Source organism: Lasiodiplodia theobromae, assembly GCF_012971845.1.
Source record: "Lasiodiplodia theobromae strain AM2As chromosome Unknown scaffold_22, whole genome shotgun sequence".
NCBI lineage: Eukaryota > Fungi > Ascomycota > Dothideomycetes > Botryosphaeriales > Botryosphaeriaceae > Lasiodiplodia > Lasiodiplodia theobromae.
This window is the reverse complement of record NW_023336428.1, coordinates 571567-597889: the sequence shown is the minus strand read 5'-3', so window position 1 is coordinate 597889 and position 26323 is coordinate 571567. Positions and strand designations below refer to the sequence as shown.

At 55.8% G+C, this 26323-nt stretch overlaps 7 protein-coding genes across 7 annotated transcripts; 4 read left to right on the top strand and 3 right to left on the bottom strand.

Moving 5' to 3' along the window:
• Nucleotides 1-493: 493 nt before the first annotated feature.
• LTHEOB_7458 (RecF/RecN/SMC domain-containing protein) lies at nucleotides 494-4335 on the top strand (the record flags this gene model as incomplete). The annotated part of the gene is made up of 5 exons (XM_035516826.1): nucleotides 494-531; nucleotides 582-741; nucleotides 799-3472; nucleotides 3561-3974; nucleotides 4028-4335. 5 exons carry the CDS (start codon nucleotides 494-496, stop codon nucleotides 4333-4335), a joined length of 3594 nt encoding a protein of 1197 aa, XP_035371429.1.
• Nucleotides 4336-4979: 644 nt separating this feature from the next.
• On the top strand, nucleotides 4980-7184 carry LTHEOB_7457 (Arylsulfatase protein; the record flags this gene model as incomplete). The annotated part of the gene is made up of 3 exons (XM_035516825.1): nucleotides 4980-5165; nucleotides 5255-5513; nucleotides 5833-7184. The coding sequence occupies 3 exons, from the start codon at nucleotides 4980-4982 to the stop codon at nucleotides 7182-7184; spliced, it is 1797 nt and encodes a 598-aa protein (XP_035371428.1).
• A 1449-nt stretch (nucleotides 7185-8633) lies between these two features.
• On the bottom strand, nucleotides 8634-12288 carry LTHEOB_7456 (MFS allantoate transporter; the record flags this gene model as incomplete). The annotated part of the gene is made up of 6 exons (XM_035516824.1): nucleotides 8634-9464; nucleotides 9518-9944; nucleotides 10003-10094; nucleotides 10147-10512; nucleotides 10946-11072; nucleotides 11177-12288. The coding sequence occupies 6 exons, from the start codon at nucleotides 12286-12288 to the stop codon at nucleotides 8634-8636; spliced, it is 2955 nt and encodes a 984-aa protein (XP_035371427.1).
• A 592-nt stretch (nucleotides 12289-12880) lies between these two features.
• Nucleotides 12881-13342, top strand: LTHEOB_7455 (uncharacterized protein; the record flags this gene model as incomplete). The annotated part of the gene is made up of 2 exons (XM_035516823.1): nucleotides 12881-13233; nucleotides 13321-13342. The coding sequence occupies 2 exons, from the start codon at nucleotides 12881-12883 to the stop codon at nucleotides 13340-13342; spliced, it is 375 nt and encodes a 124-aa protein (XP_035371426.1).
• Nucleotides 13343-14709: 1367 nt separating this feature from the next.
• On the bottom strand, nucleotides 14710-16727 carry LTHEOB_7454 (Arginyl-tRNA synthetase protein; the record flags this gene model as incomplete). The annotated part of the gene is made up of 2 exons (XM_035516822.1): nucleotides 14710-16368; nucleotides 16428-16727. 2 exons carry the CDS (start codon nucleotides 16725-16727, stop codon nucleotides 14710-14712), a joined length of 1959 nt encoding a protein of 652 aa, XP_035371425.1.
• Nucleotides 16728-17728: 1001 nt separating this feature from the next.
• On the top strand, nucleotides 17729-18244 carry LTHEOB_7453 (uncharacterized protein; the record flags this gene model as incomplete). Its single annotated transcript, XM_035516821.1, has 1 exon — nucleotides 17729-18244. One exon carries the CDS (start codon nucleotides 17729-17731, stop codon nucleotides 18242-18244), a length of 516 nt encoding a protein of 171 aa, XP_035371424.1.
• A 1936-nt stretch (nucleotides 18245-20180) lies between these two features.
• LTHEOB_7452 (uncharacterized protein) lies at nucleotides 20181-22211 on the bottom strand (the record flags this gene model as incomplete). Its single annotated transcript, XM_035516820.1, has 2 exons — nucleotides 20181-21065; nucleotides 21765-22211. The coding sequence occupies 2 exons, from the start codon at nucleotides 22209-22211 to the stop codon at nucleotides 20181-20183; spliced, it is 1332 nt and encodes a 443-aa protein (XP_035371423.1).
• Between the last annotated feature and the right edge of the window lie 4112 nt (nucleotides 22212-26323).

Sequence of the window (26323 nt, the reverse complement as noted above, 5' to 3'; positions counted from 1 at the left end):
CTAACGTGCAAACCATTTACTTAAGTGCTGGACAGGTTCTGAGAATATGCTCAAGAATAAGTCCTCCGAAAAACTTCTTGGACCTGAAGTTCTTCATCATACCAGAAATTCTTGAATATGTTGCAATCCCACTCTGTGTAAATAATTTTAGTCAAATAGTATACAAGAGGAAATAGACAGGTGGCCGACTTGGTACCCCGCGTTCAATATCTCTTCACCTTGTTGACCTGGCACGTGCGTTGAGAGAGAGGCGCCGATGATTGGCCGCGGCAGCCCGCTGTACGCGCTCCTCGCGACGCGTCGCTGATCCCGCAGCTTGACACTCCGACGACAGAACCAAGCCCGGGCGCATCACCACCTCCTGCTCGCGGTCTAATACAATGGTCGCCTGAGCTGAAAGAACCACTCCACGCATCCCTCGTTCCACTGTGTCACAACATTCCAATCAAAAGCGCGCGATACCCTGCAACCCTCTCGCGCGGCGCGGGTCACCATGTACATCAAACAGATTATTATCCAGGGCTTCAAGAGGTGCGTCGGTCGGAAGCGAAACTGCAGCAGCGCGCTGACCTGTCCCGCAGCTACAAGGACCAGACGGTCATTGAGCCCTTCTCGCCCAAGCACAACGTCATCGTCGGTCGCAACGGCTCGGGCAAGAGTAACTTCTTCGCCGCGATTCGCTTCGTCCTCAGCGATGCCTACACCCAGATGGGGCGCGAAGAGCGCCAGGCTCTCCTCCACGTAAGCCCCGCCACGTCGCTCCGCTGGGAGAGACGACGCGACTGACAATGCGCGCAGGAAGGTTCGGGCTCCGCCGTCATGTCGGCCTACGTAGAGGTCATCTTCGATAACAGCGACGACCGCTTCCCCACCGGAAAGCCCGAGGTCATCCTCCGCCGCACCATTGGCCTCAAGAAGGATGAATACTCGCTCGACCGCAAGAACGCGACCAAGGCCGACGTCATGAACCTGCTGGAGTCGGCCGGTTTCTCGCGATCGAACCCGTACTACATTGTCCCGCAGGGTCGTGTCACCGCCTTGACGAACATGAAGGATGGTGAGCGATTGAACTTGCTGAAGGAGGTTGCGGGTACCCAGGTCTACGAGGCTAGGAGAACCGAGAGTTTGAAGATTATGCAAGAAACGGACAACAAGCGCTCTAAGATTGATGACCTGCTGGCTTACATCAGGGAACGTCTTGAGGAGCTTGAGGAAGAGAAGGAAGAGCTCAGAGCATACCAGGAAAAGGACCGTGAGCGGAGATGCTTGGAGTACACCATCTACCACCGCGAACAGCAGGAGATCCAGAGGGTTCTGGAAACCATGGACGAGCAGAGGCAAGCCGGCGTTGACGAGACCGACGACAATCGGGAGCGCTTTGTTCAAAACGAGCAGGAGATTGCACAGATCGATGCCGAGATTGCGGAGCTCAAGCAGCAGCTGGAATTCCTCAAGGTTGATAAGCGCCAGTTGGAGGAGGAGCGCCGTGAAACTGCGCGTGATCGGGCCGCGGTTGAGTTGCAGGTCAACGAACTTACCGATGGCCAGGCAGCCGCAAAGCAAGCTAAGAGCCGCCACGATGCCGACCTCCGAGATGTCCAGGAGCAGATCAACCAACGCGAGCAGGAGCTTGCAACCATCATGCCTGGATATAACAAGCTGAAGGAGCAAGAGGCTACAATCAGGTCCCAACTCGCCGAATCCGAAGGTATTAGGCAACGCTTGCTGGCCAAGCAAGGACGTCAGTCACAGTTTCGCTCAAAACGCGAGAGAGATGATTGGCTCAAGAAGGAAATCGACGAGGTCAATGTCTCATTGGCTACCCGCAAGGCGATTGCCATGCAGACTTCCGAGGACATTACCGAGCTGGAGAAAGACATTGGGCGCCTGGAGACTGAGATCGCCGAACTGCGCTCCAGTATCGAGAACCGTGGCGACAGCATGCAGAACATCTCAGAAGAGGTGCAGAAGGCGAAGGAGGAGCGCGACCAGCTTTCAGATCAGCGTAAGGACCTGTGGAGAGAGGAAGCCAAGCTTGATTCAGTCATCAGCAACGCTCAGCAGGAACTCAACCGCGCGGAAAGATTCCTGTCTCACATGATGGATCAGAACACCAGCCGTGGTTTGGCTGCTGTTCGTCGCATCAAACAGCAACATAATCTGCAGGGTGTCTACGGCACTCTCGCAGAGCTCTTTGAGGTGCCTGACAGATACAAAACCGCTGTTGAGGTGACGGCCGGCGCCAGCCTGTTCCATTACGTCGTCGACAACGAGCAGACCGCGACAAAGGTCCTCGAAGTTTTGCAGAAGGAGAAGGCTGGACGTGTTACTTTCATGCCTCTCAATCGGTTAAGGTCGAAGCCGATCAACATCCCCAAGGCTAGCGACGCTCTGCACATGATCACTAAGCTTCAGTACGATCCACTGTACGAGAATGCCTTCCAACATGTCTTCGGTAAGACCATAATCTGCCCCAATCTTCAGGTTGCCGCCCAGTATGCCCGGAGTCATGCCGTCAGCGCCATCACGCCTGAGGGAGACCGTGCGGACAAGAAGGGTGCCCTGACGGGTGGTTTCCACGATCCTCGGAAGTCTCGTATCGATGGCGTCCGCAACGTGGCCAAGTGGCGCCAGGAGTATGAAGCGCAGAGAGCACGTCAAGTGGAATTGCGGCGCTTGAACGAGGAGAAAGATCAAGAGATCACGCGTGCGTTTGGTGAACTCACCAAGATTCAGCAAAAACAGCAACAGCTGGAGAACAGCTATGGCCCAATGAGGCAGGAGCTCCGCGCAAAGATGGTCGACCTGCAGAACAAGAGAGAGGCTCTCGAGGCGAAGCAGAGATCAAGGGATAACATTGAAGCCAACATTCGCGAGTTGGGTGAACAACAAGAGGCATACGATGCCGAATTGGCTTCCGACTTCAAGAAGGCCCTCTCGCGTGAGGAGGAGCAGCAACTCGAGTCCCTCGCGGGACCCATCCAAGACCTGCGCAAGCAGCTCTCTAGCCTCAGCACAAGCCGTGCGGAACTTGAAGCCAAGAAGACCACGCTGGAGTCTGAGCTTCGTGAAAACCTCCGCCTCCGTTTGGATCAGATCAACGCACAGGGCTTCGAAGATGGTACCGATTCTAGTGGCAGCTCTGTGAAGCTCAAGGACCGCCAGCGTGAGCTCAAGCGGATCAACAAGGCTCTCGAGACGGTTCAAAAGAGGTTGCAGGAAGCCGATCAAAACATGGATCAGACCAATGCTCAACTTGCTGAGCTTGAGAAGACCAAGGCTGGGAAGCAGGCTGAGCAGGAGGAGGTGGCACGCGCCATCGAGCGCCACCAAAAACGGATGGAGAAGAGCATGGCCAAGAAGGCTCTGCTGAACAGCAAGAATCAGGAGTGCCAGAGGAACATCCGTGACTTGGGCGTGCTGCCTGAAGAGGCGTTTGAGAAGTATCAGAACATGGAGTCCAATAAGGCAAGTTGACAAGACCCATTGCAGGACAGAGTACAGTTATGCTGACTTATTTTCACCGTAGGCACTGAAGCGTCTGCACAAAATCAACGAAGCGCTCAAGAAGTACTCGCACGTCAACAAAAAGGCTTTCGAGCAGTACGCCAACTTCACGAAGCAGCGGGATACTCTCATGAAGCGTCGTTCAGAGCTTGACTCCAGCCAGAAGTCGATCGAAGAGCTGATTGAGGTGCTCGATCAGCGGAAGGATGAGGCCATCGAGCGTACTTTCAAGCAAGTGAGCCGTGAGTTCGCTAGCGTCTTCGAGAAACTCGTGCCGGCTGGCAAAGGTCGCTTGATCATCCAGCGGAAGAGCGATAGCCAAGCGCGTGCGGAGCAAGAAGAGGACAGTGAAGAGGAGGAGAGAAGACAAAGCGTCGAGAACTACACTGGTGTTGGAATCAGTGTCAGCTTCAACTCGAAGCACGACGAGCAGCAGAGGATTCAGCAGCTGAGTGGTGGACAGAAGAGTAAGTTCCCACTTGTTCGCCCGTTTGTATTACCTTCTAACGCCATTGCCTAGGTTTATGCGCTCTTGCGCTGGTCTTCGCCATCCAACAGTGCGACCCTGCGCCTTTCTACCTCTTCGACGAGATCGATGCCAACCTGGATGCCCAGTACCGTACGGCCGTGGCGCAGATGCTGCAGACGCTGTCAAACAACACCGAGGGCGGTGGTCAGTTCATCTGCACGACTTTCAGGCCCGAGATGGTCATGGTGGCGGAGAAGTGCTACGGTGTCAGCTACACAAACAAGACGAGTAGTATCGACGTCGTCGACCGCGACACGGCCATGAAGTTCATCGAGGGCCAGCAGAAGCCGGGAGCTTAATGGCTTTGTCTGAATGTGTTTGTTGTTCTGTATCACTCTCGGGTATTTGGGATGGGGGCGGGACGGAGGTTCGGATCATCGGTGGCTTCTTGCATCCGTTTGGGCGTTCATCTAGCGAGGTGTTGATTCGTGTGTGTTGTTCTGGTAGTTGCGGGTTTACACAGTAGGCCAAATCGGGGTGTGCAGCAGGGATGGCCGATAACGCAATCGCGGATGTGTATGGCGAATGCGCCGTTCGTAGCACCGACAACTTGCCGTTCTTAGGCACAAGGGAAGAATTGTTTCCAGTCCAACGCCTGGTCGGCTTCCTCGGCCGACGATGGGATTTTCATTGCAACTGGCTGGCCAATTTGCCCCACTAGCACCGCAGCCATCGTGGGGCCGATAAAGTCGCGCGGGTGGGATGCGCGGCATGTTCCTGAGGGGCCTGAGGACGCGTGTTGCATGTGTGCAGCATTTATATCGAGACCTATTACTTCCTAAACCCCTCCATCCAAGCAGCCTGACGTTCCTCAGGCTCGCAACAGGAAAGTTTCTCTACCTTACCCCGCATTGGATTAACAACGCTTCAATCTTTCATCCACTTTCCTTCCTACGCTCGGGAATTCTCTCTCACAAAGCAGTGAACCCATCCCGCCAGAATCATGACTGAGAAGAGGCCCAACTTCCTCGTCATCGTCGCCGACGACCTCGGCTTCTCGGACTGCGGCTGCTTCGGCTCGGAGATCGAGACGCCAAACATCGACGCCCTGGCCGCGGATGCGGCGGGCACGCGCTTCACAAACTTCCACGTCGCGTCCATGTGTTCGCCGACGCGGTCCATGCTCATGGTGATTTTTTCCCTTCTTCTTCACTTCATTATAAAACACGAATTGTGCTCCGTTTTCGCTCATACTTCTTTCTTTCTTTCTTCTTTCAGACTGGAACGGACAACCACATCGCCGGCCTCGGCTCGCTCGCGGAGCTGGTCCGCCAGTCCCCGGCGCACCAGGGAAAGCCTGGGCACGAGGGGTATCTGAACGACAAGGTCGTGGCGCTGCCCGAGTTGCTGAGAGATGGCGGCTACTACACGGTCATGGCCGGGAAGTGGCACTTGGGCCTGAAGAAAGAGCATAGCCCGCAGGCGAGGGGGTTCAAGAGGTCGTTTGCGCTGCTGCCGGGCGCGGCGAACCATTATGGTAGGTTTTTCATCCAGCTTTCTTTTTGGTTGATGGGGTTGGATATTGCAGTATCATTCCCTTCTCTTCGACCAATTGCACCATCATCCCTGTAATGGAGCTCGTTATTCTTCGCGCTACGCGGAACCCCTCTGAATTGCAACAGGTTAGGGTATATGGAGCTCTTGTCTGGATACATTTGTCACATTTATATTGTGCATCCATGTCTGGATAGACGCTTCAACTACCCCAACTTGTCGTCATAAAGCCAGAGACACTATCTCTCCATCTTGAAGCGACACCAGGGCTGACGCAACCATCATACTACAAACAAAAACAGGCTACGAGCCCCAGTACGAAGACCCCATCAACCAACCGGGCCCCTTCTTCGACTCGGTCACTCGCGCACTGCACATCGAAGACTCCGAATACGTCGAGCAGCTCCCCTCCGACTTCTACTCGTCCGACTACTACGCCACCAAACTCATCTCCTACCTATCCTCCGAACGCACCGCGGACGAAAAAGCCCAACCCTTCTTCGCCTACCTCCCCTTCTCCGCGCCCCACTGGCCCCTGCAAGCCCCGGCCTCCGTCATGGCCAAGTACCGCGGCCGCTACGCCGACGGACCCGCGGCACTCCGCCTCCGCCGCCTCGCCCGCCTGCGCGAGCTCGGCCTCGTGCCCGACGACGTCCGCCCGCACGACGTCGTCGCCGTCAAGGGCGAGCCCGCGGCGTGGGAGGACATGGACGCCGACACCCGCGCCAAGAGCGCGCGCGCGATGGAGGCGTACGCGGCGATGGTGGATCGGATGGACTGGAACATCGGGCGGGTGATTGCGCACCTGAAGGAGACGGGGGAGTATGAGAATACGTGTATCCTCTTCATGAGCGATAATGGCGCGGAAGGCGCCAGCATCGAGGCGCGGCCGGTGCTGGGGGAACATGTGTTGAAGCACCTCGAGAAGTATTATGATAACTCGCTTGAGAATATTGGCCGCAAGGACTCGTTTGTTTGGTACGGCACCAGGTGGGCGCAGGCGGCGACGGCGCCGAGTCGCCTGCACAAGCGCTTTAGTACCGAGGGCGGCTGCCGCGTGCCGCTCGTGCTGAAGCCCGCGGGTGGTGGTGGGGGGTCCGCGGCGAGCGGCGGGAAGGTGGCGAGTGCGTTTTGCACCGTCATGGACATCGTGCCGACGTTCTTGGAGCTGGCGGGATTGAAGCACCCCGGGACGGAGTATAAGGGGAGGACGATCGCGCCGGTCCGCGGAGCCAGCTGGGCGCGGTTCATCGAGAAGGTCAAGGCGTCGTCGGATGAGGCGGTCGTGGGGGAGACGGTGCATCCGCCGGACTACGTCGTTGGGTTCGAGGTCGCGGGCAGCGCGGGGCTGATCAGGGGCAGGTGGAAGCTGACGTACGTGCCGTTGCCCAAGGGGCCGCAGCGCTGGGAACTGTTCGATTTGGAGAGGGATCCGGGCGAGACGGAGGATCTGAAAGAGAGGGAGCCGCAGGTGTTTGAGGAGCTATTGGCGGAGTGGGAGAAGTACAAGAAGGAGGTCGGCGTCGTGGGGCTGGCGGGCGAGTTGGACGGCATCGCGCCGAATGAGGATGAGTTTGAGGACTCGACCAAGTGGATTAGGTGGATTGGGAAGAAGAACTTGCCGCCGCAGCTTGTTGGGAAGGTGCCCGTTTGAAGTACGACGCTACGACCATGGTGGACTTGATCTGCACATGGCAGGTATCCTTAGAAAGCCGAAACTTTAAGATTTCCCTCTATGCCCCACGAAGAACACCAAAGTATATATGATGGTTATTCTCAATTAACAGTAGAGATAGATACCTGCTAAAAAGTTATTGTGCTCTCGAACAAATTATTAAAGATGAGGTTCGAATATGCAATTGGGTAAAAGGCTAGGGTTTGTAGACTTTTTCAGAGATTAGTGAGTATAGATTTTGTACTTAAAGCGGGTTTATTTACTTGTCGTGGTGACTCATTTCATATCTGTACTCTTTAGAAGACTGCGCTGAAGTCCGTCGCACGTATCCGCTCAAGTGTTGATGACCCTAGCTGGAGTATTTTCACGTTTGGTATGTGCCTACCAGCGCCTCGGGTGTACTTGAGTATATGGGAGCCTAATAATATATAATTTCTAACAAAGCCGTAGGCGAATGGCTCGCACACGTGAACGAAGACAAATCTATACAAGAATGGCAAAAGGGGGGCATTACGCGCGACTATGTAGACCACAAAGGTACAAACAGGCTCTCCATTGCCGCAGGCAAGGCCACACGCCGAACCCCTGCGCTACGACACATGGAGCTGAAAATAAGAGATGTCTTCACGGCCTCAATGTCGTTTACTTACGAATATGATGGAGAACTCAAAGTGTTTCTTACGAGCTAGTATAGTTACCGAGCCAGATTCCACCTCAGCTCAGCCACACTTCAGGCTTTCAACATCAGCAAAGAACAGCTTGAGATGGGTACCTCAGAAGAATGGACTCAGGAGCCACCCGATGGAAACCAAATGTACGAATGGGCTCGCGCTCATGTTTCCAAAAATGTGACTTAGTAGTTGTGTTTGTATAGTTTCAAAGCTTACATATGCATCCGGAGGCTCGTTCAACTACCCAAAAATGCATTCTTTGCTACTTGGTAATGCTCAGTCTGCTCGTCTCATCTCTTGACGGCTTCTGTGGCCAACGCCTCGTAGGAGGTGAATAGGGGCCTATCTCTACTCTGGTTTGGGAAATCACATACCACCCATTCAAAAATCATATGTTTGTAAATCTTGATACGGTGCTTTCTATCTGGGCATTTCCGTCCACGTTTGATACAACATAAAGGCATTATTCGGTATTTTCTACTAGTTTATTACTCTAAATGCGTATCTACTAGAGGATGTAAGAGCTGTGGTAGGGTTTAAGGATTTTGCTTGTCCGGGTACCCTCATTTGTCTCTTAAATGTTTTTCCAATTTATCTCTGGAAGCATGGTCTACCAAAAAGTCCCGAGGACGCAGCTCTTTATACAACAGTGCTACGGCGCATGCAGCACCTTCATCCTATCATGACATTCATCTCAACACGTCGCGTCATACCGCACCGCCCCTCTACTCCAGACGCAACTGCCTCTTCCCCCAATTCACAAACAGTACCTAAAATGCTTATTCTCCAAATCCGTCTGATCCCTGAAACCCTCTCTCATAGCGGCTTCATCTGCGCCATTCACCGTCCGCTCCCCGACACCCATGGCCTTGTCCCTCTTCTTATTCTCCCACCACATGACCTGCCTCATCACAAAGCCCAGCACAATAATCGCAGCATAGCAAACGCACAGGGCGATAATGGCCGACGAGTACCTCGGCGCCTCGCGCGTGAAGAAGATCTGGGCACCAACAATGTTACCGGCAGCGTACCACACGAACCACAAGCCGTTCGTTAGCGTGCGCTTCGAGTGGCCAGCGACATTGCTCGTCATGACGTTCCAAGCCAGAATAACAGGCGCACCGACGATATACTGCAGCCACGTGCACCCGACCAAGCTCCAGCGCTCATCGAGACTCGTCAGCCTGATACCGATCAGGCCGGCCAGCGGCGGCAAGCAGATGAACATGAGCAGCCAGCAGCGCACATCCCTGAAATACCCGGCGGCGATGCCGCACAGCGGGACGACGACGAACTCGATGGCGCCGGTGGGCAGCTGCAGCAGGGTGGCGTAGATGCCCGAGAAACCGAAGCCCTTGATGAGCGACGACGCGAAGTTGGAGACGCCGCCGTTGATGATGCCGCACGCGGTGCCGATGAGGACCAGGCACCAGACCTTGGGGTCGTACGTCGCTTCGAGCGCTTGCCGCAGGTTGAAGTGCTTGTTCTTGACGCCCATCATGTTCTCGGCGATGCGGTGCACCGCGACGACTTTTTCCTTGTGCGTGAGGAATTTGGCTTGGCTGGGCGAGTCGGGCATGAGCCAGAGCTGGGTGATTGTTAGTGAGGGTTTATGTATGTTCAAATCGGGGGCAAACTCACAAAGATGATTCCCCAGGCGAAGTTGAGCACGCCGATGACCAGGAAGATGAGCTGCCACGCTTTGAGGGAATGGTTCGTTGCGTGGCCGAGGCCGTAGCCAAGCAGGGCGCCGACCATGGTCGCCATACCGTTGAACGCCAGGAACAGACACATGCGGAACGGCTGCTCGCTGCGGGTGTAAAACATCGAAGTGATGTTCATGATTGCCGGCGAGATGCCTGCCTCGAACATGCCCAGGACGAAGCGAAGAATCATCATGCCGGCAAAGTTCTTGGCTGCGACGTGGCAGACTAGGATGATAGCCCAGACGAGAAGCATGCCACCGGTGTATTTCGCAACTGGCAATTTCTGGATGAGGAGATTGGATGGGATGGCCCAGAACAGATAGCCGAAGTTGAAGATGGATGCAGTCCAAGAATAGCGTTGGCTACTAAAGTGTCAATTGAGAGTCGCCAGAGACCAGTAATCCGATAACTACAACTCACCCGCCGAGACCGAGGTCCTCTTTCAAGGAGTATGCTGACGCATAGTTTAATGAGAGCTTGTCAAGAAACTGGAGGGTGTAGGTAATGCAGATCTAACCGCCAACCATTAGCAATTAGGAAATTATGTGGGAATTGGGAACTTACAATGGGCAGGATGACCCTGTCGATTTTCCTAAGAACCTTTTTTCTTTCCGCCTCAAGCTCTTCCTTGGAGTACTGCTGGACCTCGAGATAAAGCTGCGCGCCAATGTCCTCCTGCATCCGTTGATCGAACACGGCTGCCTCCAGCGAACCCTCGGCCACGTCAGATTCCGGCACCGACACGGGGTCCGCAATCTTCTTCTCGACTTCCGCCATGTTGATTTGCCGCTTGCCTGCCGGAACGCCGCACAGCTGATGAAGAGAGGGAAGTGATGGGTTGAAGTCGGAAGGACACGCTGGGGTCAAGGTTATAAGATCGTTGAAATACGCATCACGGACGCTAATGCGCAGGCCGCTCGTCCAGGTACCCTATCAACTGGGCCAAGCGTGTTGATAGGCAGAGGATGACCCCAATAGGTAGGGATTGGCTGGCGATGAGGCGACAACCCCAACCTTTGTGCCTCCATACTCCATGCGGTCGGCGGTATACTCCAATAGGAAGGGCGAAGCAGCATAGATGGGGAGTCGGCTTATCGTCGGCGGGGTGCTGATGATGCCGATGGATGCATGCGCTGGGAAGCTTACCCCGCCAACGAGTGCAAGGGGTGGTGCAGATAAGCGTAGATAAAGCCGGGAGAAGCTTTATCAAGGACTCTCCTGGTTTGTGCGCTCATGACGCTGCTGGTACCTCTCGGATGCGGCCCGACGGGTGGCGCTGCTTGTCAACCTTGAAATCCAAACTTCACATCCTCTCATTTCTTGCATAATACAAACTTGGATTCCATATGATAACGTCGCTTACACATGCCTTTTGCTCCGCAGTGGTAGAGGAAAAGATGCTGGCTTGACTGCATCCACTCGTCTTCGCAACTTCTGGCTGCTTTCGCTGTCGAAGCTCATTGATCTTCGGATTGTGCTTCCTGGCATGGCTTCATGCACACAGTTAGGCGGCGGTTTTCGATCCTTCAGAGACCCAAGACTGGCAGCTCTGCGGATGCTCTTCACTCCTGTCGCTCGCTCTCTCTCCGCATACCGCTCCCCCGCCGCAAACCCGACGCCCTCGCAACTGCCGTCACCATCAAATCGCGCGCCCAAGATCTTCTCCACCACCCATTCCGCAGTACGAGCGTGCAGACTCGGCGCAACTCTTTCCAAACGCTCGTTCGTGCCTCCATCCACGAAGCTCTGGCCGTCCGCAAGCGCTTGGAAAACAACGAGCTGATCGCGCAAATGCTCATCCACACAACCACCATGTCGAACCTCGGTGACCAACTCGGCGGTGACCCGTTGGATCAACTTGTCCACCGCTGCCGGGACGGCGGTGATCTTTTCGTTGTAGAGCCAATCGCGGCCGAGCTTATGGCCGTTGGTTGATGTCGCGACGAGAAGCAAGTACAGGTCCTTCTGCGGGCTCTTCTCAAAGTTCACCGTGAAGGCGTCCTCGCCGAGGTCCGGGAAGCTGGCGCCAAGCGCTCTGCGTAGCTCGCGTTCGGCCTGACTCTGGCAGAACGAGGGAGCGAGGATGGTTGCTGTTATGCTTTGAATCGCTCCCCGGTTCTCCAGACGAAATGGCTTGAGTTTTTGGCCGCGCGTTACGGAGGTGACGTTGAAGGTGATTGCGCCCTTGGGGCCGCGCATCCAGCCCCTTTCGTGGAGTTTCGTCGTGACCGGTGGCAGCCCAATTAATGACAAGGTGGGTAGTAGGACCTGGTTGATGTAATCGTACGACGGCGAAAGAGACACGTTCGTTCCGCCGTGGATGGTTATCGAGAATGGTTTCCTTGACGAGCGGCCGGAAAACAGGATAAAGGGGAGAATGGCTTGGAATACGAGACCGATGCTGCCAGCGCTTCCAATATCGATGACATTGGCTTTCTGAGAAGACTTGGTTGTGCCGTCGAAATCGGCGCGCGGGAAGAAGTCGAGAGTCTGGCTCTCCTGCTCAGCACCCACGGTGATGGCTTTGCTGGCGAGGGCTAACCATTGGACGGCAGACAAATGCTGCCTTTTCAGCCCCCTCTTTCCTCTGCGATTTGCTCGAATGCGGGTGATACGGATGGGTTCTGCCGTCAGAGCAGACAGTCCCGCCGAGATGCGGAGAAGCTGGCCGCCTCCCTCAAGCGTTGTTCCGTCAATGCAAGCCATACTAGGCGGGGTGTCTAGCTGCAAAAGAATAAGTGGGCTGCCTGTGGATTAGTGGAAGCATGGAGTCGGGCAGGGAGACAAGCGCTCTTTTCAAGCCGGAGTGCAGGTTGAGTCACATCTGCTCAGCCTCGTTGCTGCCTAAGGTAGTCCGGTCGTCAAAGCGTACTGCGGTGTTGGCGTTCCTACCGCTATTCGCATCTTAGGTGCAAGCGCACCACCGATGATGGAAGGACAAGGATGCAAGCATGGTGTTGATGAAAAAGAGGGGGAAAGTAGACGGGCGGGCAGGCGCAACCGAGGAGAGCGGCCCACGCCACCAACGCAACGGGCAACATCATAGGGCTGTCCCCTCGCTTCATCCCGGATTTCCCACCCTGCATCCTCTGCGCAGTGACGTCGACGCCCCGGCGGCGTCTCCGTTTCACAAAGACTGAAAACTTGCTACCAGCATATGGCTCGTTGAAAAATGTCCTTTCGCGACCGGCCTCGGCCGTCTTCCTGCAGTAACCTCTTCCATCCTCTTTCCCGTCTGACAACAACAAACGCGTCTCCCGAATCCTCAATTTGAAAAGCGTATTTACTTCTTCCAACCATGTCGGCCTTCCCCATCATCTTCAACATCGACGGCTCGTCCCGGCACGAGGTGCTCCTCGTCTCGCCCAACGCCACACTGGCCGACCTGACGGCCCAGATCGAGTCGACGGCCGGCACCTCGCCCAACTGCGCCGAGTTCATGGCCAAGTACGCCAAGAAGAAGGGCGACCAGAAGGTCGTGAGCATCAAGGTTCGCTGGGCCATGGCCGGCCGCGACCACAAGACCTTCCCCGCCGCCACCACCCTCACCGACGAAAACGCCCAAGCCGTCCTTAGCCTGATCGAGCGCAGCGGCGTCGGCAAGGACGTGCTCGAGGTCAAGCTGACCGAGGAGGCCGCCGAGGAGAAAGCGTAGGTAGGGTCTCTTAGTTCTGAAGTGCCCTCTAATTGGGGGAGAGAGTTGAGAGCTTGAGTACTAACCAATGGCTTACTGAACAGGCTGCCCGATCGCACCAAGTAGATTCTATCCACCTCATGAGCGGGATTCTGCCACGCTTGTGGAATGACTATATGACCTTTATGCGGGATTGGAAAATCTAGGGCAAGCCACTTGTATTCAATAATTAATCCATCATATTATCACCCCTTCGGCTACCGAGTGACTAAAATGACCTTACGCCATTAGCCATGTGAACAAGCCGTAGACTGCTGAACTGCACATTACCATCCATTGTCTTATTTATAGAGTGGTATTGCGGCCGAAGGGTAGCGCGAAGAATAGCAGCGCCTTGGAACAGGACAGACGAATTTTCACAATATCTGTGAGGAAATATTTGGACATTTGAAGCTATCGTCAGCACCCAGACGTGGACCTCGACTATTGATATAAATAAGTAGTGTTATCGGCAAGGCAGCTTTCTCTTGCAACTCACTGTGCCTCTCTGCTCAGTCTCGAACAATACCCACTCAGGTCTGGAACAAGCGACCCGTCCTTCCCTCAAGGCAGAACTCTGTAAATGAGCCAGCGCCGCCGCCACAAATCAATAAAACCTGATCGGTGAGGCAAGGCTGCCTCGCAGCCTGGTCATCCCCCAGTACCACCATCGTCATCATCATCACGAGGGCGCCACACAGTGGCGGTGCAGCACCTGTGCCTCACAAAATTCTCCGAGCCGATCGATCACGGTCCCGCCCTTTTCCACCACGATTGTACATCTGACTGTGGTTTCCCCACAGTCATCATCCGAAGGATTCAAATAGCAGTTGTGGCTTAGCCCCTATCATTTGTTTATCTCCGTCGGGTGAAGGGGGCCAAAAAGGAATGTCTGCCTCGTGCATGCGGCGGCGGCGGTGTGACGATGTAGTATCGTGAATATTGAAACGATTACCTGGGGAACCCCGGGTACTAGACGGATCCTTTCTTTCTTCCAGGGCGCATCATCGTACGAGCTTTTTGGCGGGTCCCGTGTCCGTGTCCTGATCTACCGATGAGGCTGAATGACGGGTTGCCGTTTGCCGGGAGGCTGTGTATGCAGCGAGGCACGGGCCTCGAGTACCTAGTCGAGCCCTCTGCTTGGCGATGGTCCATTTACCGTAAGGAGAAAGAATGTGGAATTGTATGTGCGGTTCAAAGATCTCTGAAGGAAAAATTTAGGAGGAAAAATCATGTCTCAAATGCTTTCGTTTCATGCTATCAACGTCTAAGCTGCCGTAGCAGAATAGGTCTCTTTTTTTCTCACAACTTGGGATCATGTCATGGAACCTCCTCCTCTTTTCTTGATCCAATCCCTTGCATGTCTTAAATTTTTTTTTTCATTCATGTCACAGCCATCATCCGCACACAGCCTCATCCGAGGGCGCAAACGAGGCGCAAACATCAGTCACCGTTTACATACGGTCGACCGGGGTGATGCCCAGCAGAGCCAGACCGTTCCTCAGGACTTGCCTGGCGGCAACGTACAGAGCCATACGGGCCTTCTTGACCGACTCCTCGGAGCCGACGACCTGCAGGTGGTCGTAGGAAGAGGAGACGGCGTGCGTCATCTTGAATAGGTACGTCAGCACGGTGGCGGGCTCCTGCTTCTTGAGCGTGTCGATGAAGACGTCGGGCCACTGGGAGATCAGCCTCAGCACGTCGATGGCGTGCTTCTCCTTCAGCAGCGACAGGTCCGCGTTCACGAGATCCTCCTCCTTGATGTCCGCCTTGCGGACGATGCTGCACAGACGGGCGTGGGCGTACTCGAGGTAAGGGCCGGTGTCGCCCTCGAACGACGTCATGCGGGAGAGGTCAAAGTCGTAGTTGTTGATGCGCTTGCCCTTCATGTCCTGAACCATGACGGCGGCAATGCCGAGGATGTCCGCCACCTTCTCCGGGTTCTCGACCTGGTCGTACTTGGCCTGGTTGCTCTTCATGACCTCGTGCATCTTCTCGCCGACGATGTTCAGAACCTCGTCGAGCGCCTTGGCGGTACCGAGACGGGTCGACATCTTGTTGACCATACCGAAGTTGATGTGCTGGCACTTGTCGGCAATGTCCTTGCGGCCCATCAGCTCGATAATCTTGAAGAGCTGGGCAAGATGCAGATCCTGCTGTGTCGCAACAACGTAGATCATCTTGTCGAAGTGGTAGGTGTTGTAACGCTCCACGGCGGCGCCAATATCACGGGTCAGGTAGAGCGAGGTGCCGTCCTTCTTCTGGACCAGAGCCTTGCCCAGCTTCTTGCTGTGCTTGGTAAGGTCGACGATGACGGCGCCCTCGGAGTCCTCCGATGTGCCCGATGCCTTCAGCTGCTTAGCAGCATCCTCCATGCTCTCGTTCTTGACCTGAGATTCGCCCGAGTAGACATCGTAGTGCACGTTCAGGCGAGCGTACGACTTCTCGAGCGCCTCGATCGAGACGTCACGGCACCACTTCCAGAACTCCATAGCCTCCTTGTCACCGTCCTCCATGCGCTTAAAGTAGTCACGGGCCTGCTGGCTGACGCTCTTCTTGACCAGCTCGTCAAGCTCGGGCTGCGCCTTCGCGGCCTCATCCTCCTTGCCCTCCTTCTTCAGCGCCGCAATGGCGTCCTGCTTCTGCTTGATCTGCTCATCCTCCTCCTTCTGGATCTTGGTCATCTGCTGGTACACCTCGACCAGGTGCTTGATGGGGTCCGCCTTGAGCTTCGCCTCGTCGCCAAACTTGCCGTAACCGACAGCCAGGACACCGTATTGCCTACCCCAGTCGCCCAGGTAGTTCATGCGGATGACCTCCCATCCTGCGCCCTCGTACAGCTTCGCGAGGAAGCCACCAATGATTGTGCTGCGGAGATGGGCGTAGCCGAAGGGCTTCGCGATGTTGGGCGAGGAGAACTCAATGATGATCTTCTTGCGGCCCTTGGAGGGGTCCGACTCGTCCTTCAGGCCAAAGGTCTGGTTGAGACCGTAGGCGCTGCCGCTCTTGAGGATCGAAGGAATCACGAGGTTGCAGAGGGGCGCGGGCTTGAAGAAAAATTGCAGGAAGGTACCGAAGACGGTGGGCTTCTCGATGAGCGGCGACTCGGGGAACTGCGCGCGTGAGGTCAACTTCATGTCGGCAGGCGAGTGGTAGGGTGGCATGACGCTACCTTCTCAGCAATCTCCTTGGCGAGTTCGTCGGGCTTCTTGCCCTTGATCCTCAGAGCAGGGACGGCGAGGGTCAGGTCGCCCTTGTCCAGCGACTGGGTCCATTGGAGGGTAGGGTATATGATCTTGGGGTCAACGCCGCTGGCCTGGGCGAGCAGGTCGGTGATGTGCGAGCGGTAGATGTCGAAGGCATTCAGCTCCGGATGGGTGTTGGGCGCCTTGGGGACGTCGGAGAGGCCGAAGTTCTTCAGGGTGGCAGCGACCTCGTCGACCGAGGGTGCGTGAGAGAGGGTTTGCGCCATGGTGAGAGTACGGCGGGCAGGCGGCGGTGGACGACTCAGCTGCGGCGTGAAGGATTGGCGGTGCTGAAGCTTCGGAGCGAGCAGGGCGAAGGCTCGGCGTGGCGGTCGAGCAGGCTTTTGGTATAGGGCACGGAGACTAGAGTCCAAATGCCTGCGCAGAAGTTGGCGTTGGGTTTGCATGTAGAATTCCCAAGTGGGGTCGCCGCAATTCAGTCACCGTTTGCCAGCGCGCGCCAAAATTTGTTCGAATGACTCAGGCACCCTTGAACCCCACCAGCCACTCCGTGCACCACACTTCGCGCATCATCGCCCACACCCTGGCGATCCGCTGTGACGATGTTCAGCCTCAGAGCGTTTCTCGTGAATCCGGGATGGTGCTTGTACAGATACAAGGCGGCGGCCGCAGGTTGCCAGCCACCAATTGCTGGGGATCACTTCCTACAGTCAGCACCTCTCTTTTTCAGGAGTTATCCTCCGGGCACCAACTAAGGCGGGATGACGGTGCCGATTTTGCTTGGCTTCAGCTACGCTTTCCTTATGCGCACGCGCCGTCTGTGCCATGTATACCTGGGATATAGCTTCGTAGCGCGCGGCTGAGGGTCCTGTGGGGGGCTCGGCGAGTATAGCGCGCGGTACGTCCAAAAGGCACAGATGAGCGCCGCTAGGAACTAGTGATCAAATATTGCTGCGCCCTTTCAGGCAACTATGTGGGCAGAGCTGTTACCATCATGCGCTCACCGCTGGGTTGGAGGATGACCGACGAGGCCAATCCATGGCTGAGACTCAGCCCCGCGGCACAGGCGCCAACCCCAGTGCCCCACCGCCGCAAAAGTCAAGTCACATTCGACTCCAGGGCACACGATACAAATACGCTTGCTAGGAACCAGTGCTCTCTCGTACCACCCAAACATCGCAACAAACACTCCTCTACCACCTTCTTCAGCCACCTCACCCCCCACCTCACCCACTTTCACACTTCCGCCCCCAAAGAACTACCCACAATGGCCGCCAACTCCACCACCACCCCCGCCGCGGGGTCCAACAAGGCGCAAATCTACCTGGCGCCGAACTACCCGCCCAACCCCATCGTCGGGCGGTCCGTCTTCCTGGCGGGCTCCATCGAGATGGGCAAGGCCGAAGACTGGCAGACGAAGATGACGGACAAGCTGGCGCACCTGCCCATCACGGTGCTCAACCCGCGCCGTCCGGACTGGAACAACGACTGGAAGCAGAGCAAGGACGACCCGCGCTTCCGCGAGCAGGTCGAGTGGGAGCTGGACATGCAGGAGCGCTGCAACGTCATCGCCATGCACTTCCACCCGGACACAAAGGCCCCCATCTCGCTGCTCGAGCTCGGCCTCTTCGCCAACACGGGCAAGATGGTCGTCTGCTGCCCCGACGGCTTCTACCGCAAGGGCAACGTCGAGCTCGTCTGCGAGCGCGCCAAAGTCCCGCTGTTCAACAACATTGACGACATGATCGACCACGCCATCAAGAAGCTGACCAACGAGGCATGATCACCACCGTGCGCGGAGGGGGACCGGAAAAGGCTTGGCGCTTGAAGAGAATATTTAAGGTACATGGTATTTGGGGTTTCCGATCCGGCGTTGCAGCGACAACCATGACATTTCTTTTGTCCATATTCCTCTATTGGCGGCTTCTTTCCTCATTCAGCCTACCACGTCTTGTTTTCTTTAAAGATACGTCTATATGGCAGCTAGCACCTTCCGGAAGATATCCCTGTTTCTATGAATCATAAATGCGTTTCTCAATCTCAAAATTTTCGAATAGGCTGATTAACCACGCGGCAAAGATCAGGTTTTCCGGACAGCTGAGCGGTAGCTACTGCCCGATCACGCAATTGGGCTCTCAGGCAAAAAGCAAGGATTGCTTTCAAGCGCCCAAAGGAACATATTCCCTGCTTAATCTTTGTCTTATCTCGCATTGCCGTTGCCCCGATACAGAGGGGTACCACAGCCGAAGACTAGCGCGAAGAACAGCAGGACCCTCGAATTTAGGGCAACTATGACTCAGCTGACTTTTTCCTAAAAAAAAAAAAAAGGAAAAGAAGAACGTAGTTGAAGCTATTATCCGGACATAAATGTACAATCATCAATCCCACAGTTGCATCCGGACGAAAACTTCAGCTCCCCATGGACAGACCGAAAATAAATCTACGCTAGTCTTCGGCTACCCCTCTGTACTCCCCGCAAAATATCCCGTCCCCTTGCATCCTGCTCATCGGACACACTCTGCTCCGGGAATCGGAAGCCAGTGCCCCCAGCCATTGCCTCAAAATGCAAGCAACTACCATGGAAACAACAAACACCCGTCGTCGAGCGAAGCAGTGTGCTTTCAGGAGCGAGATATCCAATGATATTATCCTACTCGAACTGTCTTACAGCTACACATTTGAGGTTGCCCTCACTTCATTGCTGCCCGATCATTCTCCAACCGCCTAAATTGGACCCGCTCCATTTGTACCCGATATCCCGAACGCGCCCTTGCCTCGTGCGCACGGTGCCACATGCCTCACCTGACAGCCCTGCACGTACTACCTGCCATGCATCGCCGGTTTTGCTTGTAATCTGGACACCAGAACAACTTCTGACACGAACATCGTGAACACTTCCTTGACGTCATTGAAAACAGAACTAACGTATTGAAAATCGACTTCGTGAGAAGATCATTTCCATTTCACAAGTAAAAAGGCACCAAGCCGCTCGGTCTTTGAAAAGGCCCCCCAAACAAGAATGCTAAGCAAAGTCCGCCCGCCCATTTTACGTTCCACTTACAATGCGATCTATCGAGCGCACTGAAGAAGAACATATGTCGCGGAGAGGTATGAAGAGAGTTGGCGGAAATTATAGGGAGAGATCGAAGGGGAGTTGGGAAATGAACACTCGCGCTACCTTGCTACCCATGGAAAAATATGAAAGTTGAGTGATTGGGGGTATGGCTGAGAGTCTCGGTGGAGAGTATGGGAATAAAGATAAATGTCGTAGTGCCAGTGCTGCCCGTAGAAGCCGACAGAGCTCCACCGGGGATTTTGTGGTCGTAAATGTCGTCCGTAGCGTCGTAATGTTAGGTGGCCATAACTCGTCATCCTCCCATGTTGCCTTCGCTAGGAAAGAAAAGAGAAGAAAGATGCAACTTTTCCGTTTTTGATCCTCTTGTAAGAACCGCCTTTTTGCCACCCAGATTTTTGGTCGGCTCCATTCGCCGTTTTGTTTGACCAACGAATAAAGACGAGATTTTAGAATGGAAAAGCACACCCCGAGGACAAGAATCTTTTCTGAACAAGCCAAAGAACAACGGATGAGGAAAAAGAAAGTAAGGGAAAAAGCACGCGAAGGGGATATCAAATAGCCAACCATGTCCAAACCTAGGTCCATCAAAGAAAATGCAAGGAAATGCCGAAAATTGCTTCTCAATCACACGGTGGTCGTACTGTTATCGCCGAAATGACCGCTCCGGGCGAAAATACTCTCGTTGGGGTTCATCGGCGTAGCGAACACTTCGTTGCTTCATTCCGCGTCGGTTAAGCTCAATCTCGCGATCATGAGCACTGCGACTATCGCCACGCGGGCGAGCGCTGTCGTGGTCGCTTCGAGATCGGCTGCTGCTCGTGTTGGTGGTAACGCGACTGCCCTCGCCTTGGTACTTCCTCTCTCTGCCCTTGGCGTCGGCAATCGTGATTTGTTGATTGCCATCTTCTCCAGTGGTGACCCTCAGTATCTTGTCGCCCATGTCCCCTTCGACGAACATGTCACTGCCCTCAAACCTAATTGCCACGTTTCCGTCTCTGGTGGTCTTACGCGTTGAAGTGCTGCGAGCGCCTTCACTAATGCGGCTGGCACCATCAAAGCTGTGCTGCGAGTGGCTGGTGGTTCGAATTGGCATAGCGTTGCTGGAAGCACGGCCCCGGGCAGGGTTGGTGCGCAGACCATCAACGACAGTGGTATAGTTGCCGTTCATGCCTGCCAGGTAGGCCTCCACTTTGTTAACCTCGTTGTGCATCTTTTCTCTCCTTCTACTATCACCGGCGCTGGCATCATGGCGGGGAGTAGGACCGAGTTCCAAATGGGCAAAATCCCTGTTATACATCGTGTTGCGCCTAGTCCTTTCACGTTCCGAATCTCTAGGTCGGTCAGACCGGGAAGTTTGAATCAACACATTGTTCCTTGAGTACTGAGTGCGATCGGAACCAGCAACCGAAGAGCGTCTGGAAGGCAGCTGAAGTGATTGAGCCATTGGGGCCAGACCTTGTTCCTGGGCGTCCGGTCTATCACGGTAGCCAACGGATGCAGCTCTGGCCAGAGGGATATTACCGGTCGTCTGTGACCGAAAGCTTGGGCGTCGTCGTGAAGGCTCAGCAGCCGGTTGAGCTGGTGGTGGCATTATCATTCTGTCCCGCTCGGCTGAACTAAGATAATAGCCACGTTCATCTTCTTCTTCATCATCATCATCAGAGCCGTCACTGACAGGCGCCTGTGGGTAGGAAGGGGCAGCCAGACCAGGTCCGTAGCGGGGATTTGGTAAACCCGGGGCAGGTGGTCGAGGCATGTAACCGTCATTCGCTCGGCTTAGCATAAGGGAGCGATTGTCGAAGGAAGCGCTTCGAGGAGAAGGAGGGGGAGGACCGCCATAGTAACTAGAATGAGGACTCGGGCCCATTATGGCAGCATACTGAGGATGATTGTACATGGAGGGTGGCGGCGGTCCGTGGCTAGTGGCCGACTGGGGATAATCGTGGCGCTCCGAGATACCAGATCCTACGTAATAGCTGTGTGGTCTCTCGCGTGAGTACATTGGCCTAGTAGATCCGGCAATCCGGGTCTCAATGGATGGATGGTAGTAGCCGAATGGAGGCCTGCCTGGAGATGGAGGCACATGGGGCGATCGAGGGGCGTACGTGGAGTATTCATCCTTCATTCCAGTCACCAATGGCGGTAGCTTCGGCTTCGGCCTTGCCAGGCATTCGCGACAGTCGGGATCATCGCAATCTTGCCTCATACTGTCACGACGTCGGCTTACAGATGCGGTCCTTCCCTGTGTGGAAGACTTCTGCACGAGCACTGGCCTCTTGTCCTTGTGTTTTGTGGAGGTCTTGGAAGACTTGGGGCTTTCGCGAGCCGTGGCAGTCTTCTTCTTGAGGCTCTCGGGCTGTCTAGGGCGCGTCTGGGCAGGGGCCGGAGCCATGGCCGGTGCGTCTGGGACGGCAGGTGGGGCCTGAGGCTTCACGGGCGAGCGTCTTCTGTGGTTCGGGCTTTTGGCGGAATCAGCGCTGCTACCCGTGGCGGCGGTGCGGCTCGAATACCCTGAATCACTTGTAAGGTCCATCGGCCGGGCGGCATGGTGGTTCCTGTCCAATTCGGACTGCGAGGTGCGCTTGGCAGAGACATTGGAGCGAGAGCGCGACTTGGATCGAGCGATCCCCTCGTCGGAGGAGCTGTCGGTCTCGCAGGTGGGCTGCGGAGGCATGATGGCGGAGAGGTAGGTACGGCGGATCGGCGGGATTCGGTTCGGGTAATCAGTAGCGGCGGCAATCAGCGAAGAAACGGACGGGCGACAAACACACGCGCTGGCAGACGCTCGTCGCAGCAGGCGGTGTGCGCGCGCACTCGGTCGTGGATGGTGTTCAGCAGTCGGACAATGCGCGCGGGGACATGGCGAGGGGAATCAGGCGGGCAGAGAGGGCGGTGGGCGAGTGCCGCATAAATTTAGACGGGCGGGCGAGGGCCGTTTGGGCCGCCGGAGCAGCGGTTGGGCAGGTAGGGCTGCTGCAGGCCGGGCAGATTAACAAGCAGGAGGGGCAGAAAAGCGCGCAGCAAAGCCCGCCGGCACAAAACGGGCGCGGGGCAGAGGTCTGGGGTCTGGAGCGCGGCGAGGGAAAAAAGATCGAGGGCCGCGAAGATGGAGCGGGCAGGGCCAGTATTTGAGCCAGTCACTTATCCAGATCGCAGCCTGCGCCTGCGCTCCGGAGGCAGCAGCAGCAGCATCTTAGTCGCACACGCCCTCGCCCACATTGGCCCGACGACGACGGCCAAGCCAGCATCACGTTTCACGCTCTACCGCACCGCACCACCCTCCACCGTCGACTCCCCCACGACGCCTCTGCAGCTCGGCGCTCGTTCTTCACGCGCCCACGCACGCCTGCAGCCTGCCGCCCGTCGACACACATGTTTGCAGTGCTCTCAATGCCGCGCCCCGGATTTCCAGTGCTGGCTGCCGTTGCTCCACGCCGTCGACCGGTGAACTGGCGCGGCCAATGTGTGCCTCACGATCTGCTCACCTAAGTACCAGCCTTCATGCGCGCCGAACTGCTCCGGCAACGCCCGCTCCCTCGGTGTTGACGGTGGCAAGGCCATGTCTGCCTCTCCGAGCACCGCACGACATGCTGTCGTGACCTCGGCCCAATTGAGCATTCGTCGATAATCTGTCCTTCCCCCGGAATTCCTCGAACCGTCCCGGCCTGCTGCTGCGGTGGCGTCAACGGTGCACACATGATCTTGCCTCTGGACCCCTGTACTTGCGGCTCCAACGCACGACCGCCAACGCATCAGTACCCCGTTTTCTCCCCGCGTGCAAACATGTAAATCAGGGACACGCAAAGACGGCCGTCCCTAGGTACTCAGGTACCTGACGTATCACTTGGTCACGACCGCGGCCACCTCCGATCCCTCTCGAAGCTTCCGAGAGCTAGCCACGTTGGAGCACAAGTCGCACTTCTCCGCATGCCAGCTAATAGGCCGGAGTGCCACGCCTGCCCACTGGTCCATCTATTTTTTGAAACGTGGGGATGCAGCCCAGATCAAGCGCCTAGACTACTTCAGCAATCTTCCCCTGCGCCCATTGTACTTCTCTCAATGGCCCATTCTCAACAAACTTCTGCCAGACCTCCAATCATTCTCCAACTACATGGATCTGTGCGACATTCGAAACGACTCACGACACCCGCCCGGCCGGCGCCGCCAGTAGTTGCCTGAGGATCTCGCTCTAATCCAAGGGGCTCGTTACTCGGCTGATGTAATTCTCAGCTGAATGCTCTGCAGCCCTGCGAGAGATGTGGAGTATGCCATTCTTGGAATATCACGGAGCATGCCGCTGACTCCGACAATTCCTCATGCTACAAACGTTACGTGTGTATAGTCGGCTCGCAGTTTGTACCACCCCCGTTCTAACGGCAAATAGGGCCACGACTGCCGTTTGTATCACCGAAAGGAGGACCGGACCGTGGACCAAGATCATCTTTTAGTTGCATGATACAACTCTGGACAGTATGGCAGCTCTGTGCCGCAAGACGTGGGCTTCTTTCGCATGTTCTGCTACTGTTCTAGGTATGCCTAGGCCCTCTTTATGCACGCCAGCCCTTGACGCAAGGCGAGCGTGCATAACTTGCATCCATCTCTTGACCGGGGCTTCGTGCAGCATGCATCAGATGACCGGTGCGACGATGACGAATGGGGAGCACTCACGATGCCGTCTACATGATCCGGGGAAGACGGAGAGCGTCTCGGAATCTGCTCCCGCTGTCACCGCTGTGGCGACCGACGGCCGGCAAGCATCGGCCAGACCGCAGGCTTCGTAATACACTCAACCCGCTTCGACAAGACTGGTTCCAAAAAGGCGGTCACAGTCAGCAGTCGCCTTTGATTCAGTTGGTAGCCTTCCCGACAGGGCCCAGTCCAATCCGCGGCCGGCCGCCTGTGCCGCTGCATTCCAACTAATGATCCTTATCACGATCTGACTGTTTTCATACGTTCATGCAGCGGCACCGATGGCTGCCCAGTCACGGGCTGGCCGCGCCGTATGGATCCCGAGGAGGCCGCCTTTTCACCACTGTGGCCTCCAACCAGCTCTCGGTTGTCCGATTACCCGAAACAAACTTTGCGATATGGAGCAGCGCCTGCATCGACAGCCTCGGCGAGAGGATCTCGGAGACGAAATTATTGAGGTAACGAACGAAAGGTTCCAGCTGCATATATTGCCTGCCATATTGTAACGGGGGACGGCTCAGCCCGCATTTCTCCCACGGGGAAGCCTTCCCGACACTGACGCCGGTCAGGTCCCGCCTTTTTGACCGCCCTAGTCGTCTCTCACCATCACGTTATCTCTTTGGTGGCCACAGCAGCACGCGCATCAGCAGGAGCTGTGGAAGCTCTGCCGACCTGCAGGCATCCGCACTCGGTTCTGCTGTACGAGTCATGCCGTGCGAAGCCTGGGGTAGCAGGTGCAAGAACCCACATGACTTGTCGAAACAGGCCGGCAACGGTTCATCGGGTGAGGGACTTACCGCCGATATCACCATCCACACTGCCGAACCGGGGCGTTCAGCCCACGCTACACAAACTTCGAGTACTTCTGACGCTAGCTCTGCCGGCTAACAAGCTAAACAAAGCGTCAGGAGGATGCGAGAGAACGGAAACGTTCGCAGCTCGTATTTCAGCCTGTTGCCGTGGCAAGCTGCGCTGACGTCGCTCCGCAGGACTCTAGCTCCGTGTCGTGCCGTATGCAGTGCTACGGAAAGCATGGGCCGAAGCGACTTTCCACTTGAAGTGGATGGCAGAGCAGTGCACGATGAGTGTTTCAGATCACTCAAAAGGTCTAAAAAAGCAAGGTGCACCTCTCAGCGAGCCGACAAACGCGATGGATGAGGGGAGAGGGGCACGGCGAGTTCGGGTGATTTCCCCTCCCAACACAGCCCCAAAGCATTGAGGAGTACGGAGGTAAGCATTCCGTTCATTGGACCTCTGAGCTGCAATCGAACAGGCAGCAGTGGCATCAAGCGTCGCACGCGGTGATCTCCTTCACAATGGCGTCAGTCACATCACCTTTCCCGGGGTTTCTGGACCGTTCTTACTTCGGCACCCAATTGTATCTCCACAACTTATCCGCCAGAGCCTCCTCATGTGCGGAGTAGGTTTGCCGTTTCCTTGATTTTACCCTGCGTCTGCAGCGCCGCTGTCACGATGGTTCTTTGCCCGGCTTTGATGATGAGACGAACACCCGGTATCGTAGTAGAAACGGGGCGGCGGCAGTGGATCATGAGGCCAAAATGACTCAAGCCATGACCCGACGTCCCCATGATGGCGAGGAATCCGTTGGTGCTCGGATGACGAGTGGGCATCCTCAGCGCTTGGAGGCGGCGGAACTCACGTTGGTCGTGTGGTTGGTTGGTAGCGCGACCCCGCGCTGGGCAATGCAGGTAAACACGCCAGCACAGCAGCGCGTCAAAGACGTGTTTACATCCTGCCTGCATGCATACAACAGTAAGCGAGCTTCCGATGAGCTATTTTGAAAATGCTTTTATTGTTGTCGGGGTCGGGTCTGTAGCGTCGGCCTAGTCTTACCGATGCCTTATTTTGTTGTCATGTCGCACTACAAGCGATCATGCGCGTAGAGTTTTGCTATGCCCTTCCTACCCGCAAATTGCTTTTTCTTCAAACCATGCCTTGCCGAACTATAGCCCGCACACTAACACCGTTCTGTGCCTGAATTGGTGGTTCCGTTCTCAATATCACAGAAAGACACCAGAGCAGCATTCATTTTCGAGAAGAATTGGGGGGCTACAGAGGGGTGTTGCAGCCCAAGGC